Source organism: Bombus fervidus, chromosome 12 (genome assembly GCF_041682495.2).
Source record: "Bombus fervidus isolate BK054 chromosome 12, iyBomFerv1, whole genome shotgun sequence".
Taxonomy (NCBI): Eukaryota; Metazoa; Arthropoda; class Insecta; order Hymenoptera; family Apidae; genus Bombus; species Bombus fervidus.
This window is the reverse complement of record NC_091528.1, coordinates 793,781-814,213: the sequence shown is the minus strand read 5'-3', so window position 1 is coordinate 814,213 and position 20,433 is coordinate 793,781. Positions and strand designations below refer to the sequence as shown.

The window sequence follows — 20,433 nt, the reverse complement described above, 5'->3', positions numbered from 1 at the left end:
TTAAAGCTATTGAACTAAGCCGTTCGCTTGCATGCATGAATATGTGTGTTTAGTAGAAGTATGCTTAGAAGTATGCAGATTGCATAGCACATAAACATTGTTAACTATGTTAAAACGATTATTCAATTATTAATTATTTTTCACTATTTTTTTAAATAACAAACACGGTACGCCTTTTATAATGGGAAAAGCTATTAAAAACTTTATTACTCGATTCCCGATATTTCAAAAATCTACATTTATACAGATAATATTCATGTAGATCATGTAAACGTCAATGTACAGAAATGTCTTACAGATCATATTGATCTTTTATAGCAGCAATAACGATATCCACTTATGGGCCTCTAACCCCTCATTGGCCTTTAATATTTTCATTTTGTCCTCAAGTTACATTCGTTGGCATTTCATCGGATACTCGGATACTCGAGGGCCATCGTTTATCATCGTAACAAAATTTTTACTACCATCGATAGGCAAAAAGTTATAAAAAGAAAGAAAAACCAACAAATATGTAAACGTTCGATTAAAACGAACTAATATTTTGCAAGGAAATTCGGGTTTAGTTTTTGGTTTACATTTGCATAAGAAATCACGTTATAGACATTTGTACAAAATTGCATTAGTACAATAATAAATACAGGTTCCGTTATTAATATTTCTCTTATCGCCCTAATTTACTTCATTTTAATCCACTTCCTGTTCCTGTTCTTGAAGGTAAGAATAAAATTCCTTAAGCAACATCGTAACGCTTTATTAGTTTCCTGGCGCCAACAACATTGACACCCTCTTCACTTTACTCATTTCACTGCCATCATCTTTCCAAGACCACACCTCGAGACACTTGCATCGAATACATCAAACATCTACTGTATGAAACATGATTCACGCGAATGAACCTCACGCAGATTCGCGCTTGTGTGTATGTGTATGGATAATGCAAAGTGCACTTGTGTCACGTCAAATAGAAGTATCTATCTATCGTTAGACCGTAGTGACATTAAGAAAACGTGAAAGACTCTTCCAAGCATCGCGAATCCACAATAGTTCCATTTGTACTTCTACCAATTAAATCTTTTTCATATACACATATACATTATTTGAATGTATAATTATTTCAATATGGGCATAAAATATTGATAATGAAAATGAAAAGAAATCTAGACCTTATAAATGAAATTATTTGCTGGGAATATCGTCAACACATAAATATTTGATTAAGGAAAACCCATTAAATGTACGATTTGCGAGATAAAATGACAAATTAAAGTATCCGAGTGAAAATGTTAGTACAAGTTATAACGTATAATGTTTTTTTAACTGTCGTTTGTAATTATTAAATATCATTAATATCCGGTCACTTCAAAATGTACGGTGATAATTAAAACTTAAAATTGCCGCAAATTATTTTCGATAATTTATCATTCTTCCGAATTTGTCAAGATAGACAAACGAAACTCAAATATATCACGTTGAGAAGATAAATGATTCGGAAGGACATTAATCCTTCTTAATTAATGACATTTTATTGAATTACTTCACTGCGAAGAAAAATTGAAATAGAATTTCAATGAAAATATTAATCGATTCGTTTGAAAATCGATATACAAAAAGATACTAAAACAAAAGCTATAGAGCTCAATATGCTTTTATTTTCTACGCTGCGTGTCTGGGGAGAAAATTGAAATTAGAATCCCTGTAACACCGGAAATTAAATTTTAATTGGAATCTCTTTTCATGAAACCCTTTATGAAATACATATTCAAAAGTATTTTTCGCGTGGAGCTATTACACCATATAGTACAAGACAAAAAAGATCAATACATTGAATAATTTCTACGTACCATTAAGTTTGAAACAATACTGTTTTAAGTTTCTTTAAATCCTTCTTTTTTACTCAAACACAGTCCTCTTTATTTTTCTAAATCACATATTTATCGTTCGAAAATTCGCTCTACATGATGCTTAAAATATTATGGTCAAAATATAATAAGTACGCTCTTTGATAACAGCATGTTTAAAATATAATTTATCTCTACCTTTTTTCTAATTCGTTATCATTGCCAAAAGGACAAGCCGTATAAAAATTTTTATACTTTCGGAGACAAAATTTCGCGACCCTTTTCGAATTACGAATCCCTATTGTAAGAATCGAATAGCATGCATTTTTCCCTATTCGAACCAAAAGAACTTTAACATAAACACTTTTTAATAGGAGAGAAAAATATTCTAGGACAAGATGTTTCAAAATATTTATTTCCTAACGATGGTAAATGTCTTTATGATGGAATTTTATGCAAAATTTGCTAGAAAGCATTTCTACGATTTTGTTAAGGAGCGTAGCAGACAGGTTGAGGAATTGAGTCTTAAATAACGCGGTCAAGAATAATTATCACTACCATTACACTTATCACAATGTAATATACTATACCCGATTGAACGAAATACATATATTTTTAAGTACTTTTACATTTTCATATCACTATTGGTATTTTGAGGTATTTTGTCAATTTTCGACATTTTGAGTTTCAGCATGCTTATATGTGTCCATTTGACGATTTCCCTGCGACTCTGTACTTGCGATCTCACGAGAGCGAATCTAATGGTATGCCACGACATTTCAGACACCCTCGAAGAATTCAAGCTAATCTTCTACGGCACAGAGACGTCGTTGGAGTTGGACGACGACCTGGATAAGGACAAACCACTATCCTCTGTGAATCATCAGGATGTGAGTGTGGACAACTCGGCAATAGGCGCAAGGCACAACGTTGTGATGACCGATCCATGGACAGGTAGCCAGCAGGTAGAATGTGTGTCCCATCAGGAAGTACAAAGACCGACGACCGAAAACCAGACCAGCGGTTGCAGTAGCATCGATCCTGGAAGTGGCAGGTGCCTAGGTGGGTGCCTCATTCTACTCGTTCTAGCCTACCTGTTCGCCGGAGTCAGCTGGGGGAACCTGGCAACCAGTTGGCAGGATTCGTTGAGTGTTCGGAACGAGAGTGATCTCGAGGTGGCTGACAACACCTCGGGTTCATTCTCAACGACGACGACATTGTCGCGCGTAAGAATGACCACTTTCGGCAAGAGCTTAGCGATCGACAGGTCGTCAGGGTTTCCATGGTGCTCATGATAATATCCCTACATCGACGCGTTGGCCTCTCGGTTCACAGTTTGAAATGAGAAAACGAGAGCTCGAGCCAAGTGTCGACGCTCGCGATTCGCTCGAACAATATTGTGTGTTTGTGATTTCCCTAACCACATGAGTCGAAGATAATCGTCGTTCGATGATAAAACATTGTCGAGCGTCGTGTCAACTCCGCTTTCTCCTAGACGCTTTTTTCTGCCCGTCCGGAGAAAGAACTCTGATGATGTGCCGAACATCGAGCTTAAAATGTCCTACGGGCCTTGTCCACCATGATTTCTCGAGTGGACACCCGATTCGCTCACTAACGTATGTCGTTCTAGGGTTAGGATTTAGTCCAATTAAGTGTCGTGTATGAGAATTTCTATCATCGTGTAGGAAGAGTATGCGTGTAGAAAAAGTTTTGTCTGAACGTACAAGAGAAGCACTAAACAACAGTTCGATAGAAAAGAGTTCAGACTGTAATTGAGCGATAGCTAGCGGATCTAGCATATGAGAAAATCGATTTGACCATCGGGACCTCGTCGAATTGGAACATTTATAACTCGGTTCTTTTGAATATGCAGCAGCCTCTTGATTTTTCATGCCGATGAATTATTTAAAATGGATATTCAATCGGTCATATATATTCTCTGAAAGCGATACGCTTCAATAATCATTGTTGATCGAACTACGCGGGAAAAAGTGAATTCTGCTACTCTTCGACGACTGTTCAGTTCCGACCGTTGCTCTTGAAGAAGGTTAGCTTTAGAAATACCAAAGTCTCTTTTTTCTGATATTTCTCTATTTCATTAACTATTATTTTAGCCACTATTTTCAAAAGAACACGGAGTTACGCTTTTACCAGCAATAAATTTTAACGAAGGATCTATCCACCGAGATCGATGTCGATTTTCTCTGAGTGCGATTGAAAATAAAATTATTTCCTTTCAGCAAAAAAATAACCACGTTCGATATGACGTTCCACATTGTTCAGAAACATCTGATGACACTTTTCTACGTAATGCAAAAACAGCCAATTCGCGAAACTGCCACTACAGAGATTCAACATCGATAGACCGCGTCCATACAGTGAAGTTCGACTTGATACTTCACGCAGACAGATCCTGGTGAAATTACCTCGCGTAACCATCGCGTTACTCTATCTTCATCGATAAAATCACATTCCGCAGAATCGTTCCCACTCAATTTCCTAAACAGCCAATTAATCATTAGAAGCTACTCGACTGCATAATCCGTTTATCGCAAACATTCGATGGGGATAATCTAGCTATTTAAATTCGGAGATTCGATTCGTACGCGATTAATATCCAACTATTACGAACGTATATTGCCCTTCACAAATTTGGACTCGCTTAGTTTCAATTCAAAGAACAAAGATTTGTATACATCAATCTTCTAATAAACCAGTCTAAAACTAAGAAACAGTGAACGTTAAACACTCGAACGAAGAGTGTGCGTAGAAAATATTAATCGTTTGATAAGTTGAACGCTAAATCACTTGCTCTACCTGTGGTGCGCACAGCCGAGTAAAATTTGCCAGAAAAATTCGAAAAAGGAGAACAGGGAAATATAGTTTAATAATTTGGTAATGCTAGCTTGTAATGTTGGTTTCTTTGAGTACATCGATCGATGAAACGACCAAACGTGTTCCAAAGAGTTTCTGTTCACGTCTTTTTCATCTCTTTCCTTTCCACCACTCCGTTTTTTTTCCAAACGTTCTACTTTTATCTTACTCCTTCCTTCTGTCCCTTTACTTCATTTTCTTTTCTGTCGAATTTTCTCCCTCTCTGTCTCTGCAACTTTGCTTACCTAAAGAGAGAGGGACAGCAGCTGGGGCTATCAACACTGCCGGAAACAAAAAGGTAACAGAGTGTTTACGACCGGCTGATGCAAACAGCCGAGAAGAAGATACATAAGACTAGATGCTGGCCTGTAAAGTACATATTTATGTAACAGCGAAATCCTTTCTTCTCTCTCTCTCTCTCTCTCTCTCTCTCTCTCTCTCTCTCTCTCTCTCTCTCTCTCTCTCTCTTTCCCCTCTTTCCTTCCCAGTTTCGATTCTAAACGGAACACTACATGTTACTTCGCTAAATATCTACAATTTCGTGAAACTCTCAAAGACCTAGCGGTAACTATATAGGTCTAGTACTTCTAATTACTCGAACGATACATATATGTTTTGTAACGATTTTGTTGTGAAAGTAATTATGAATTTCTTATAAATTGAATTTGTCTTCGTTGAATTCGGACGATAATCTGTACTATGGATGTCACGTGATAGTAGCAGGCTTTTAAAGTAATTCGTAGAATTTATTCAATATTACCATCGCGTCAGTGTAAATTGCCTTTAACAGTACTTTCGCAGACTTTCACTGATATTTTGTAACTAATGTATACTGCGATTAGGGATTACACATTGCGAAAACATTTCGCCCTTGAACAGCCTGAATTATCAGACAGTTACACGAGGTAACAACAATTTATTTCTGACAACGTAAACGTTGGAGTCTAGATTTCATGGAAAATTCGGGAAAAACTCGAAGATATTTATCAAACATCTTGGAATATCGAAACAGTTGAATAGTGATTAAAAAGTTCGTCAAGACGAGGATTGATGTTTAACAAATTACTTGATAAAGTAGTTATCCAATATGCAATATCTTTCTATGAATAATGCTAAAGAGAAAATTTAATTACGAATAATTCATCGAATAACAAAACTTTTTCTAGAGAATTATTAAAACTGATTCGGGCGAAAAACGTGAGAAGAAAAATATAGCCTATGATCGTTTTACGTACTATGATTTGTTCACTCGAAAAAAGAAAAATTATTTACTATATTCTATCGATGTTTGTGTAACGATCGATGATTCGATTCTCTGCATCAAATAAATGGAAATGGAAACAAAAGAGATGCGGATTGTTTGTTGAAATTGTACGAGAAAAAAAGGCTGCGGAATGTTTAAAAATATACTATTGTGTATTTTCAAATCAATTTCTCGACCGAATTTGTATTCTAAAATGTTTAATATTCTTTAATATTCTACAATCTTTAATATTCTGAATGATATCAAGTATAGCGTTCTTGTTTGAACAAATATAACGCGTGAAAATTAAAATGGCAAAAGGGCTGTCATCATGGAAAATCATTCTTGATGTATTAGGAGAGTAATCCACAATGTACAGAGACTGTTCCAAATATTTTGTTAACTGCATGAAACTGGAGTTACCCTACCGTTGACAAGGGACATCATTTATGCCCCTTGAACGTAATCTCTTGGTTTCAAGCTTGCAAACGTTTCACGAGACGAGCTAACATCAGAATGAGTCCTTTCTCATTGAAGTGGTTTCACCACTTGGCTTGGACCACTAATCAAGACAGAAGAGATCGTTTAATTCGGAGTTTTGGTTCCGAAATACACCAATTGCTCGCAGATGCTCATAAACTAACCTCTTTATGCTCTTTTCATTTTTATGAAATCATGATTCCGCCAAGACGAGAGAATAAATACAAAATCATCGATGCTCTGGTCGAACGAAATTCGCGAAATTAATTTCCATGAGTAAGCGGCGAAAATTTTAATTAAAACACTGCCTTGATTGCAATAAGAACCTTATTTATTATTACCAGTTCGATATTTCATAAATACATATACACATAGGAACGTGTATCATGTAGTTAATGAAGATACGAGAAATATCGGTTAGAAAGTAATGAAAGTGGTAAAACGATTAATGTAATTTACCAATCTTTTTAGTGGTTCATATAAATGAACCGGAAGATATATTTGGAAAAAATATTTACTCGCTAAACTATGAAATGTTACTATAGAAATTTTCTCTTTGAAAATTCGATGTGATTAAGTGAGTTTCTCTTGGAGAATCCTAAATTATATTTATAGGGTGCCAAGAAAAATGTGCTTTTGTAACCAAGACATATCTTCTTTTTTAAAAAATTGAAATAATTTTAATTGTTTAGATATCGATTATTTCTCTTCGTGTTTCATAATGATCCAGCAGTTATCGAATTCCGTCAAAAGTTACCGAAGAGAGAGAAAATTGAAGTACATATCCAAAAATCTGTCGGGAAAAATTCTCTCGAGAAAGACGAGCGGTACGCGACATACAAAGATTTTTCGACAAGAGAATTCAATGACCGCTCAGACGATGAGAATAAAATAAAAAAAGAGCCAGACCCGACAAAAGTTGAAACGACCTAATTTGACGTTAATTGGCTTCGCCAGCGTTCAACCGCAAAGAATCAAATGGTGTAAATACCAGCAATCCCTTCTTTCATCAAATAGAGAAATCCACGACGGAGGAACGACTCGCACTAAAGCGAATTTCTTTTTCCCTTGACCGTGGCAATATATACCTCTATTTTCATTATTACATATCGATCTTAACTTTCTAATAAGTAATAACTTAGTTTAACGTTGTTACTTTAAATTCTAGCGAAATAATGAATCTAATGAAATTTATCTATAATCTCGATATATTTTATTTTCTTTATAGCAATTATTATTAAAGTTAGGTCGTAATAATTTATGTGTAAATTATTTTGTTCTCTTCGCTATAGCACAGGGTGGATCCCGTTTTTCTATCCAAATCTTTTCAGCGTATTCAACAGACGCAAATAAGTAAAGGATCTATAAAGTTCGATTTTAATTTCGATTTGTTCCGCTTCAGTGAACCGATCGTCAATTTTTTGTAACGATTCATCATACTTGTTAATTTTCGTTCGATATAATTTTCCTTTCAAAGTTATACCGAAAAAAAATTTGGCTTGGTAAAACTAGAGCGCCCTATATATCCTAATCAAAGTAATATTGAAAATTAGCTGTCTTCCTTTCTATCATGCAAAAAAGAATATTTTCAATTTCTTTTACCTTGAAACGCACAGATCGAATGATACAAAAATACATTCTGTCACATTCAATTATCGTCTGTGATCGAATCTCGCGTTTTACATACAGATTTGTTACTTACCGCAGATACGCTCTTGAAATCTATCTCACAAGCTTTAATTTATTTTTACTCTATTCTTGGAAAATATAGTGTCGTATAAAATAACCGTTTCGTAACAAACAAAGAACTTTTACAGACTCGAGGAAGTATAATGATATAGCAAAAAGAATCCCAGAAAAGAAACGAGTTTCATGAATAACAATAATAACGCATCAGAAAACACAAAACAATATTCTTCCATAATTTTCTTTGTACTCTTATCCTTACGAAATCTCTTCGATTCTTTTTCTCAAATACATTTTATTGTCCTATTTTATTTTCTAACATCAACAATGGTTCCTTTATTCGTTCGTTTAAGCTACATCGAACTAATGTTAATATATTTTTTACTAGATAATAAAGAAGGCAGGTCTCTATCAACGCTTAATCGTTGATCGAAAGGATTGTAGGCACAGAGAGTCAACTTTCTGACAATTTGAGCAATTCGGTTGAGTGGTCCGATTCTTTTTGAAAAATTGGAAAGATCCTATACAGTATATGTATAGTGGTGCTGGCCCCTTATTACTGCAATCCCTTCGATCGTTATCATTTTTCGCCTGTTTAGCAGTAGTAGCGTCTATTTGTTATTTGTTATTATATTATATTGCGAATCATATCATTGTAACCAGATGCTGTACAACATCAGTGTGAGATGCACGACTTGTTATCGTCATTTTCACCTAACGCAAAAGCATCTAGCGCGATCCATCGGGTACATACGCTATCAAGCACATATCATTTTCATCGCGAAGGTACAGCCATATTAAATTCAAGCTTTTCATCCGCGCTCGAGAGTTCTACTTTCAATTTTAACTTTCGAATTGGGTGATGAGTTGACCGTGAACTTTCATTGAGAAAAAACAGAACCTTGGTTTGTTCACTGGAACCCTCATGTTGGCCGATGAGTGGAATTTTAAATCAACTTCATTTGATTCGTCCCGTTTCTCGAATCATATACCTTTTGAACTAACAGTTGGGCTTTGACCTTTGATTTTTCGAAACTTCTTGACCATATAAAAATTATTGGAAGTCGCAACGATGTCAAGGCAAATGCTCTGCCTAATATAATACTCTCTCGAGCGGATATATTTACGGTTTAAATGTCTCAGATTTATCATTGTCCTCGCGAAACGCTGGTGAATTCCATGCTGATGAAAGTAATCGAACATATATTTGACAATGAGCGATGCAAGGCGAGACGAAGGCAATGATAATTCCAGTTTGACGTGTAAATGTTACTCTATTTCTAGTTTCGTGTTATTATGCGTTTCGTAGTTAGACAATTTTTAGCGAATGATTTGACCGGATAAGCTGACGAGCCTGTGCTCAAGCACGCTCCGTGAATCAATCACTTCACATTGTACTTATGACGATTCATCGATACCAAAAGAAAATCACAGGAAGAACGTGGTAGGTTTTTCGTTCAGTTTTCATATATTATCGAAACAATTGTATTCGATTTTGGAATGTAATACAGATTAACATAAGATGCAGAAAATCAACAAAAATGGGTTTATCATGTTCTTCCCGTAAGGTTTTCAAATATAATAGTTACCATAGACGCACAAACAGTTCCTCGAAATTCTCTCTTTGGACTCTCACACGAAGGCAACGCGTTTAAAACATTCTTACAGCATTCGTCTAAAAGAAAATTCACGTACGAAGAAATTAATAAACGATGTGTCGTGGATCACATGGAAATAATCGCAACAAATAAAACAACAAAATACGCTTCCATACATATACATATATAAATATATATATATTAATAATTGACGCTTTTTGCAAGAGATCGTTATATATTCGTTGAGCTTTCGTTCGCGTGTACTTAGAAACGAGCTAGGAAAGATAATCTGTTCTTCAGAATCGTTTACCCATTCGTGATCATTTAAAAATAGGAGCTACAGTTCCGAATATGTATATTTAGCTTTTAATTTATTAGTTGTATAGGTATTACAACGCAGTATAATGCAATAATTCGGATAAGAGAGCCATACGTAATGAGTATAAGAGTGTACGAAATACGAAATATTTTTTAATAACACGATTAGTAATAATTTTATTCTATTTATAAAAATTTCATTTCTCTTAAAATTATAAAATTGCTTCCAGACAATCATAAACCAGATTATTAATTAATAAGTATCTGCAATAAATTATTTTTTATCTTTTCGATACTTTCAATGGTCCTCTGTGCCATTACGTATGTATTTACTGCTCATTAAATTCTCAATAATCCGCTGTAAATTTAATTTACGCTTCAAATCGTGCATGGTAATGTAAATTTCTTTTCGTGGATAACAAACTCAATGTTTTATAATACTTTACAACCATCCAAGTAAAAATTTTGATTTATGGAGATTTAATCGTATGCGTGTATGTGTGCGTGTGTGTACGTGTGTTGTGTGCGTGTACACCCATATATTAATGTATAATAATTGTGTATATACGTGCAATAATGGACGAAATATCGATACGAATCAAACATACACGAAATGATTTAATAACAAAGTCATCGACTATCGTTCCTCCGACATTAATCATACGTTAATCACGATCAAAATGGAATATGTACTAAACTTCGGCGACCGAATCGATGAAAAATCGTCAAAATTAAAACTCAATAATTCTATTTTATATATGTTTGCTATGTGTTTCGTAAAGTTCCAAAGATTTCATAGAATTTTATAGAATATCTCAAATAAATTTCTGCTTTCGAGAGAACCTCAAAAAGACATGCTTCGAGTCGAAAAATCATCGAGTGAAAGAATCTTGGATCTGATCTGGAAAATTAAACTAGCCCGTCGAAATAAATTTTAACGCAACAAGGATTCACCAAAAATGTTTCACGCTTTAAAACAATTGATTAAAAGGTCTAGCTTCCCTGAAAAAGAAAAGAAAAAGGAAGAAAAGGAAGGAAAAGAAAAAAGAAGAAAAAGGAAAGAAAAGAAAAGAAAAAGGTAGCAAAAGAAATGAGATAGATGAGTTAAGGATTAGTGGACTAAATTAAGTGGACTCAACGAGTTCGAATCCTAAGAAACGAAAGTACATCTCGACTATACGTGTATATTGGGTTCTTACAATAAGAGTCAATTATTCTAATCAACGTGGAGGTGTGTTGATGATAGTCATGTATAAGGGATATGAATGGTATAAACGTGAGTACTATGTAGGATTTTGGATGTTTCGATTCGTTCAGGTGTAAAAAATATCTTCCAAGATGTACAATACTTCGGACGACACGGCTGGACAGTTGAATTTTCGATATTCTGCGAAATCCTTTCGTTTGTGCCGATTTCATACTTTTAATGCAAAGATCGAACCTTCAGTGGCTCAGAAATTTTTTATTGAGAGGTGTATTCTACTATAGGCCTTAGTTTCGAACAAGCAGAATAACCAAGACCGAAAACTATGGGAAGACATCTCTTCTTAAAAAAATTTTTCAATAGTACTAAAACACGAATGAATATGATGATAGCTGTAAAGTGACAACAGAAAAAATGGTATAAATTTTTCGTAATATATTATTAAAGATCACACGTCTCACGGTAAATATTCCCTCTTAATAAAACTTCATTCTGTATGAATAAGAAATTTCGAGGGATCCGAAAGTAATATGCTATAATGTAACAAAGTGCTAACATCGTGATCATGTTCAAGTACTTAATAGCTTGATAGAATCGATCCTTAGTATTTTGCAATGTGATCAGAGGTAAGAATAAATTTAATGCTACTAAATCGTCGTGTGCGGTTTTTGTATGACAATAATAAATTATATTTCACGTGTTACGAACGAAATAAATATTCACATGATAGAAGGGATATATTAAGCTGATCTCGACGCACGTCGATCATAGCCAATGATAAATACGTATCATAATTTGCATTTGAAAAAGGCATATTTCAATTTAAGCTGTGAACTTTTTTACTACTACGAAGATTAAATTTCCTTCGTTTGAATACTATTTCTGGAATGATAATTTTCGTAATTTCTCGCTTAATAATCAAGAAATGAAATTCTTCCATACAACCGCGATCCATTTTGCTTCGCGAATGACAAATTACATTTTACTCGTACCCTTCTTATAGTAATCAATAATATCCTAAATTATGTTTTCATTTATTACATTTTTCGAAATGCTTCCATAACGTAATTTTGTACTTAACGAATGTCTTTCTTAGCGTAAATCGAATTACAAAAAATGAGAAATACTTAATTCGTTAATTAACGAAAAGATACAATTTTCCCAGAAAATATTCCAACGCATCGGTATTTAATTTCTGATTCGTAGAAATTATACTAACAACGTGTTTTAAATATATGCGTGCGTGCGTACGTACACGTGCGTGCGTGCGTGCGTGCGTGCGTACGTACACGTGCGTGCGTGCGTACGTGCGTGCGTACGTACACGTGCGTGCGTGCGTGCGTGCGTGTGTGTGTGTGTGTGTGTGTATCTCGAAACTTTATAGTTAAAAGATATAACCTGCCATCGCGAAATCCAATTTTATTAACCCTCGCTCGGTTATAGTTGGATCATTTGAAAAATCGAAGAAATGCATTTTTAATATTTCAAAATGGCATTGAAAAGAAAAGATATGTTAATAGCTAGAAATTCGATTTTGTAATATTTGTTATGCGATACTTATGTATACTTTTATAATTTTCGTAAATTTGCAACAAAAATATGATAGATAAATATATTTTTCGAATAGAATTCGTATTCATAACTTCTTGTCTTCCGAAAATTATTTTAAAGAATGAAATTTTACTTAGTTTGGGTCAAAGGATGACCAAGTCATTACCGTCCAAGGGTTAATTTTCCAACCATGAAACTCCGTAAACGAATATTTCTATCAAATCGGATCTTCGGAACTGTCCAGCAGTGGGCTTGGTCCACCATATTGTTAATGTATCTATTGTAAATGTTTGTATGTAATGTAAAATGTATCTTTGCTTGAAAAGGCGACATATCCTAAGTTATAGAGTTCTGAGACAAGAAGAACGAGATATAAGGTTGCCTGACTTGTCCACAACCTCGCGCCATTTTCTTCTTTCCCGTTCGTTCGTCTTGTTCAGCCGTAAAACAACGATCAAAGGTCACTAGACGGGAAAGAAAATGAAGCTCTGCTTCGTAACACCCTTTTTGTGCAATGTGATACAATGAAAAAACGACGAGAAGGAAGAGAATCGGCGGTGAAAAAGGCGTTCAGGGCTTGCCACGTACATTTATGTACACATATACATAATATATTGTATAAGTAATTGCAACTACTATGAACCATTATATGCGACATTGAAATTTGTATATCATGGATGAATTAAAAGAGGAGAATATCCTAAACAAGATATTACCAGACATTATTCATCTCGAGCGAAATTTTTGTATAAAAGAAGAGAAAAAGGAAGCTTACTTTGATATGTTGACAATTTAATTAGCCCTAGGATGCAATCACTAACCTGATTTTTTATTTATTGGAAAACAGGTATGTGTCGATAAAGCATGCTTCCGTCCACTTTTCTATGGATGGTGGACGACGTTCTAGAGCTCTATAATTGGTTTGCATGTTTAATTTTATCTGGTTATGTGATCTGAATTTTATCGTCGCATGAAAAGTGATTCTTTTGTAAGAACTGTTCATAGCTAAAGCGAATCGTATTATAAAGCTAAGATAGCTTCGAGCACCTAAAAACTTGTAACATGACACCTGTTTCTTTGCTTTAGCGTTGAATATTTCATACGCAAAAGAATAAAATAGAAAAACGTACGAAATATTTGATGAAATACCTTACACTAGATTACTTAATATCCTATCATACTTTTCTTGAAATTTTAAAGTGAAATCTCAAATGAAATTTAATTACGAATGTTCGTAGGTTTGCATTCAATGATGTATTTTTTTTTTTTTTTTTTTTTTTTTTTAGTTATAAGCAAAGCAAACTCAAGTTGTGTACCATTGGAAATTAATGTTTTACTTATAATTCGTAGTACTGTTAATCAACTATTGGTTACGCGTTTCAAGATATTATTAATAAATACGTTAGCCAAAGGTACACTAACGTTTCCACTAATTGCGTTATCAAGAACGGATTTAAACATCCACTTGCAATAAACCTCGCCGAAAACTAAATGCTAATGAAGGGATCTGGGAAGATTTGAGAGTACCGGAGACACAGGAGATGGGAAACGCTACACAAGGGGTGGATCAGTTAAAAGTTAACAGAGAAATAGATTTTAATTTAACTTTCGTGTGTACGGAAAGTTTTCTGCTTGCACTTCATGAATAATTCAGTGAACTTTAACGTGAACTCTGAGAAGGTCTCTATAATACCAGCATTTGAATAATTAAAATATTTAGCAGTGCGCCTAGTTAAACAACATTACCTAATAGCTCTGGTTAACGAAATCTTGTATATACATACATACAAAACTATGCATATAAATTATTTCAAGTTTTCAGTTCTTTGTCATCACTGGCAAGATTCATTTTGGAATTTTACACTGTCGTAGAGATGATTAAACGTCAGATTGTATCTAGAATATTTCTTTCCAAATAAGATATTTCATTACAAAATTTGTCCATACTCCGTGCTTTGTAAATTTGTTACGTCACTGAATCTTCAAAGCTTCTGTAAAAGGTTTTGTTAAATTGGTTTACCATTGCACAATTTTGCATGTGATTTTTCCTGCACAAATGACTATTTCGCCATTACGTTATAATATATATAGCACATGCTACATTGGTATTCTATTAAATATGTGTAATATATGTATACAATTTCTAATGTCTCGTCCTGCATATTAACTGATTCAAAATTTCTAAACTCTGGTAATAATCTATGTTTATAGATTTATGTTTAACGAGTTGCACATTACCTAGACTAATTTTCATAAAAAAAATAACTGACACTAAGGAAAATATAGTGTTTCTTGAAATAATGCAATTTTAATCCGGCCATAAATTAATTTTCTCATTTCTTGTTTCTTCTAATAATAAGATCGTCAGCAATTATCGCATAAACGGTTGAGATAAATTACATGTCAATCAATTGTATGCCAATATATATGTTTCCATAAAACTTGATTACTTATACATATAAAAATTTTATTCTAAATCTAGCATCGCTTTGTTAATTTCTAATAATGCGTTCAATTTCTACGACTGTCTTTTTCTTTTGTATCCTTTCAACTTTACTTTCTCATATCTCGCACGTGTTTTGTATTTTGCTCACTTTCCTCGAACTGAACGAATATTCGCGATAGTCCTGTCTGACAGATAAACTTTTTAACGTCCCACAAATAGGTATTGTAAACGGCAAAGTATCTCTGTAATAACGTGGTCATTTATAACTCTACGATATCAATCGGAAAATTAAAGAAGGATGATCGAAAAATCGAAAAAAAGATAACAAAATTCAATCGATAAAAGAGTTCGTGATCGCGCGTAGTTTAGAAAATAAATTTCACGAAAACTTTGGAAGCAATGTGCACGCGATAAATCGAGTTTTCTTAGAAAAAAAAAAGAGAAAAGAGAAAAGAAATCCTATGAACCATCCGAGTAAAGCAGAAAGATTATTGTAATCGCTTATCCAGGAGATCAAAATTTAATTCTCTGTTCTTCGATGGAACTAAAAAAGAAAGATTATTTGTCCTAAAGTGTCACGTGTCGCTTTATCCCTCTACTCCATAGCAGGTTCTGAAAACGTATTTAGGTACTTGGGCTCTCCGTGGGCGAGTTGCGGTGCGGATTTTCTCAGACCAGCCAACTACCACCATCACCAACCACCATCACCAACCACATCCACATCCACAACCACACACGTACAACCAATCAAAATAAAAAGACCTATCCCTGATTGCTTCACCAGCACGGTGAGTCTTACTTCTCTATCGTTCTATAATGTTCCTATTTATATCCTCTGGCTATAATTTATTGTTCTGGTTTGAATCAAGTATCTCGAATCATAGGCAATATTAACGCGGATCATCAATGTTTCTTTTTTTATTCAGAAATCGAAATTTTTACTAAGTGTAGAGATTTAATTTTGTGACTGATGGAAAATACCAGAATTAGTGTGCTAGTAATATACAATTTGATAAACACTTTCTCAACTTTTGATTATGTTACTTACTTTACTATATTCATTTACTATATTACTTTACTTACTTGCCTGGATTCAACTCACTTCGATTCATTAAACTTTCTTTTTTCCACTAAAAGTCTTATTAATAATTTTGCTTTCCCATCGTTTTCTTTTTTTTTTTTTTTTGCTCCTTGTATAGTGCTTGAATTAGTTGTTCTTTGCGGTAATGACATTTTCTTTATGCTTTATTGCTTGCTGAATTATTAATGAATTGAATATTAACGAGATTAATTTTATGCTCAGCGTTGAACAAGACGCAAAGATTTTTATTTCTGAGAGATTTTAATGTACATCTTTGTAGAAATATATCTAGATACAGATTTGAATCGAGAACTTTATATTTAAATATTTTCGACAATGTGTTCTAGTAATTCATTCTTTTCAAAAATTTACAAACTGCAAGTATTTTCTTTTCATTCGATCATAAGAAAACAAATTTAGTATCTTGTTAAACTTAAAGGAAGGCGTTCAAATGTTGTAGTAAATATATGCTTCAGCATGCACCTTGACCCTTATATTATTTTATAGTTAAGTCAAATAACGATTGGCAAAATTAATAATTTATAATTTTATTTTCTGTGCTTAGTTTTTTTAAAAGACAACGCAAATAGTAATATGTATGTAGTAAATGTCAAAATAGATTTACATTAGGGCTGGGCGAATATACTCGTAAAATCTGGATATGCTTTGAATGTCCATCTTTACAAAATGTAACAAATATACATAACATAAAAATTTAAAAAAAAATCGTTTACTGCGTTTATGATAAAATTCACCAAGGCCTAATACACAGTGAATGTATATTTATTTATAATATAGCACATCGCTTATCACACATATACTTATGTACTTAGTTGTAGACTATATTTACATTTAAGTAGACAAATTTTCTAACGTAACTTTCCTTAACGTAAGAGCTACATTTAAAGTACCTACATCTCGAACTACAACGAACACAAAACAACACACAAGTAACATCAAAATATCCACGACCAACCTATGGATGACAATTCTGTTGGAAAAATGTTTGCCTTGTATATGAAATTAATTAAATACGGAGAAGGTAGGTTCCGGTAATATGTGGGAAACCAAGCTGCAAGGAATCAGATACGCTTCCGGTTTCCATCGCCATTAATTGTAACAGTAATTCAGGTTTCTCGGTTGTTTCCCGTTGAGCATAGGTTTACCAACATTGGTATTAACTTCATCAAGATGTTCTAAACATACCTACCTCCTATCCGAAGACTGTTCCAAATTCACTCTCAGTGAGCATATTACTTGAAATTTCAAATTACATTGCAAGATAATTTGAAAACTTTACAGATCGACTAAGAAGCTTTCACGTGATTACGAATTGCTTATTCCAAATTTACCAACTCTTCGTGCTTTTTTCTGTATAAAAGATATTTATCAAAATTTGTTTAAGTCGAAAAAACGAAGATCAAGATGTTTTACAAGGTAAATTAAAACCTACCATGAATAAATTCACCACTATCATTCGTATGTCTTCGAGTCTATTCGGCATATCGTAAGAACACACGCACAGAACTAAAACGAACCAACACTCAACAAGATATCCCACATACACAGAATCAAAGAATGGAAGATTGTCAAAGACCGTATGTAATTTTCCAGAGTGTAAGCTGAACTGGTACTACAACAATGGAATCTGCGTGTACAAGTGTCCAACTGGAACTTACGGCATTTCTGACGAGACAAAGGCAGTCTGCTCCAGTTGCCATTACTCCTGCCTAACTTGTTCAGGATCTTCGAATACCGAGTGCACCAGTTGTCACGAGGATGCCGAGCTTTCTATGAACCTTGGCGAGTCTGTATGCATCCTTCGCGAGCTTTCGTGGACGATGCACTCCACCCTATGGTTCTATCACATGACCATTTTGTTCTCGATCAACATCGTCCTAATCACCCTGATAATTCTATACGTGGCTGTCAAGTGGTATTTGCGAAGAAGGAATTCGCTAATGTACGGATATAGTAAAGTTTCATATACAAGTAATGGAGACGCACATAAAGATAAATTACAAGAAAATGCCTCTTCGTCTGATAGTGAATAAAGAAAATAGACGAAAATAAACAGCAACCGATGCTGGTTGTGTAATTAGAAAATGAGTGTAATGCTATAAATCTGTGGACGGTCGAGAAGAGAGAGAAACAAAAAATCCAAAAGATTACACGCTCAAGAGATTTTTCGATGAGAAAGTGAAGGATGAGAGAAAATAAAAGGAAATAGGAATGAACAAGCATGTGATTACCGGTTTGTTGTGAAATTTCGATGTGATTGTTTGTCATATAATTAATGTGTCAACAATGGATTACTAGTGACGTTAATGATATTAACAATATTTTAAGCAGTGGCGATACTCGGGAGGATTCCGTCCTTCTGTATAATTGACGAGCATGAATTAATATGTTGTTAGTGATCTCTCGGTGAATGATATGGATGCAGAGAAACGATCGAGTTAATGTAATCGAATTTTATAATGCATTTATCTACGTTGTGATGCTTCGAGAAAATATGCAGAATATTAAAAAAAAGCGTTTTAGATCATTATTTTTTAACACGTTGTATTTTAATCTCACCAATAACACGATGAAGTAAAGGATAGAATTAATAACATACAAAGTGAATAAGCGCAACTCAGTGTGAACGAGTTATTTAACCAAATTAAACAATTACAAATGCATTTGTGTGTTCAAAATCGAATATTTCTTTAAGAGTAAAATTAAAGTTAAAGTTCATGCCCGGAATTTAAATTTGATGCCTAAGTGGCCAAATTCTTGATTGAGTCATAATTAATCGCGATACAAATAAAACGTATCGCAATGCAAATACGCTTAATAAGTTTGAATTTTCAGCCAATTAACAGTTAATAATTAAGTACGCGTAGCCGATTTTCAATTATCGTTACGGGAATAAACTAAATTATACCGTCTAATGTCTCGTCCTCGTCGATAATCAAAATTAAAATTGCATTATGCTCTGTAACTAACTGTAACACAATTTTCTAACCGAGTTCCTAACTACATAGAGCACATTGTAATTTATACACCAGCGAAATTACCATGCGATACTACTTACGTAAATTACATTAAAGATATAAGACGGAATAAGATATAGTAGCATTTCCTAACGACCAAAGACTTTAAACGTTGCACTGCTATTCAATTAGAGCGACTTTTAGATGTATATAACAAGATCAAACAAGTATTATGAATATTAAAGCTAATTATTAAAGTTTACAAGTTAACTAGTTATTATTGTTATTCAAATGTAATGTAAGATACTAACTTTAAAATAAAATTAAGGGGCATTCGGGTATTTTACTTGTCCGTTTGCAATAAACTCCATAAATGTGAAAAAATTATATATTAAAACAAAGACGATATAACTACTTAATGAAATATACAGACATTATATTGAATAGAAATGTCAATTGTAGGAATGTCAATAGGAATGTAATTGAGATTTTCCTTTATTTTTTTATTATTTCCTTTATACGATCACGGATTAAAATATTTTCATGATATAATAAAACATTATTAAATCACCTCGATAACTAACAAATACATAGTAACTCATTTGTCAATTATCTTTTTCCGAAATGAATGATCATTTAAATTTTTATTTGCAGCTTAATTACGGATCGACCAATATGCAACAAGTTACCGATAACACAACTACAGAATTAAATACAACACACAACGGTACAAGTATTTTGGTATATGTAACTGCACAAACTTAATATTAAATAGTATTAAATAATTTCAAATAATACAAATTAAATAAAAGCATCATTCACATGATAAATTCTTTTCAAGTACGGATCTCCTTACATTTTTACGTCAAAAAATGTTGATTAAACAAATAATCTTAAAATTCAATAAAAACAAAGTAACATTTTCAATACATTATTTTAACATAAAGGTAATTCCCTTCGTTAATTAAAGGATTGCTATAATAATGGAAAATATACCATAGCCACGTGGGTATAAGTTCAATAGCCAAATGATCAATAACGAATTCAACACACGGGAAACACGTCGTTATAGCATTCGTATCCACGCTATGATGATATTTCACGCTACGATGACAAATGAATAAACACTGTAC

General features: G+C 33.6%; 1 protein-coding gene across 7 annotated transcripts in view; it reads left to right on the top strand.

Annotated features, from left to right (window-relative positions):
- Positions 1 to 20,130, top strand: part of LOC139992943 (furin-like protease 1) — a 355,294-nt gene extending 335,164 nt beyond the window's left edge. For 5 of the 7 annotated variants that reach the window (XM_072014257.1, XM_072014256.1, XM_072014263.1 and 2 more), the window contains 2 exons: positions 2,625 to 2,903; positions 17,937 to 19,627. In XM_072014257.1, the coding sequence (XP_071870358.1) occupies positions 2,625 to 2,903; positions 17,937 to 18,376 (719 nt within the window). In that variant the 3' untranslated portion in view covers positions 18,377 to 19,627. Of the gene's footprint in view, positions 1 to 2,624; positions 2,904 to 17,936; positions 19,628 to 19,954 lie in introns of those variants that run through there. The other 2 variants (XR_011801251.1, XM_072014261.1) reach the window with 2 other exon arrangements.
- The last annotated feature ends 303 nt before the right edge of the window (positions 20,131 to 20,433 follow it).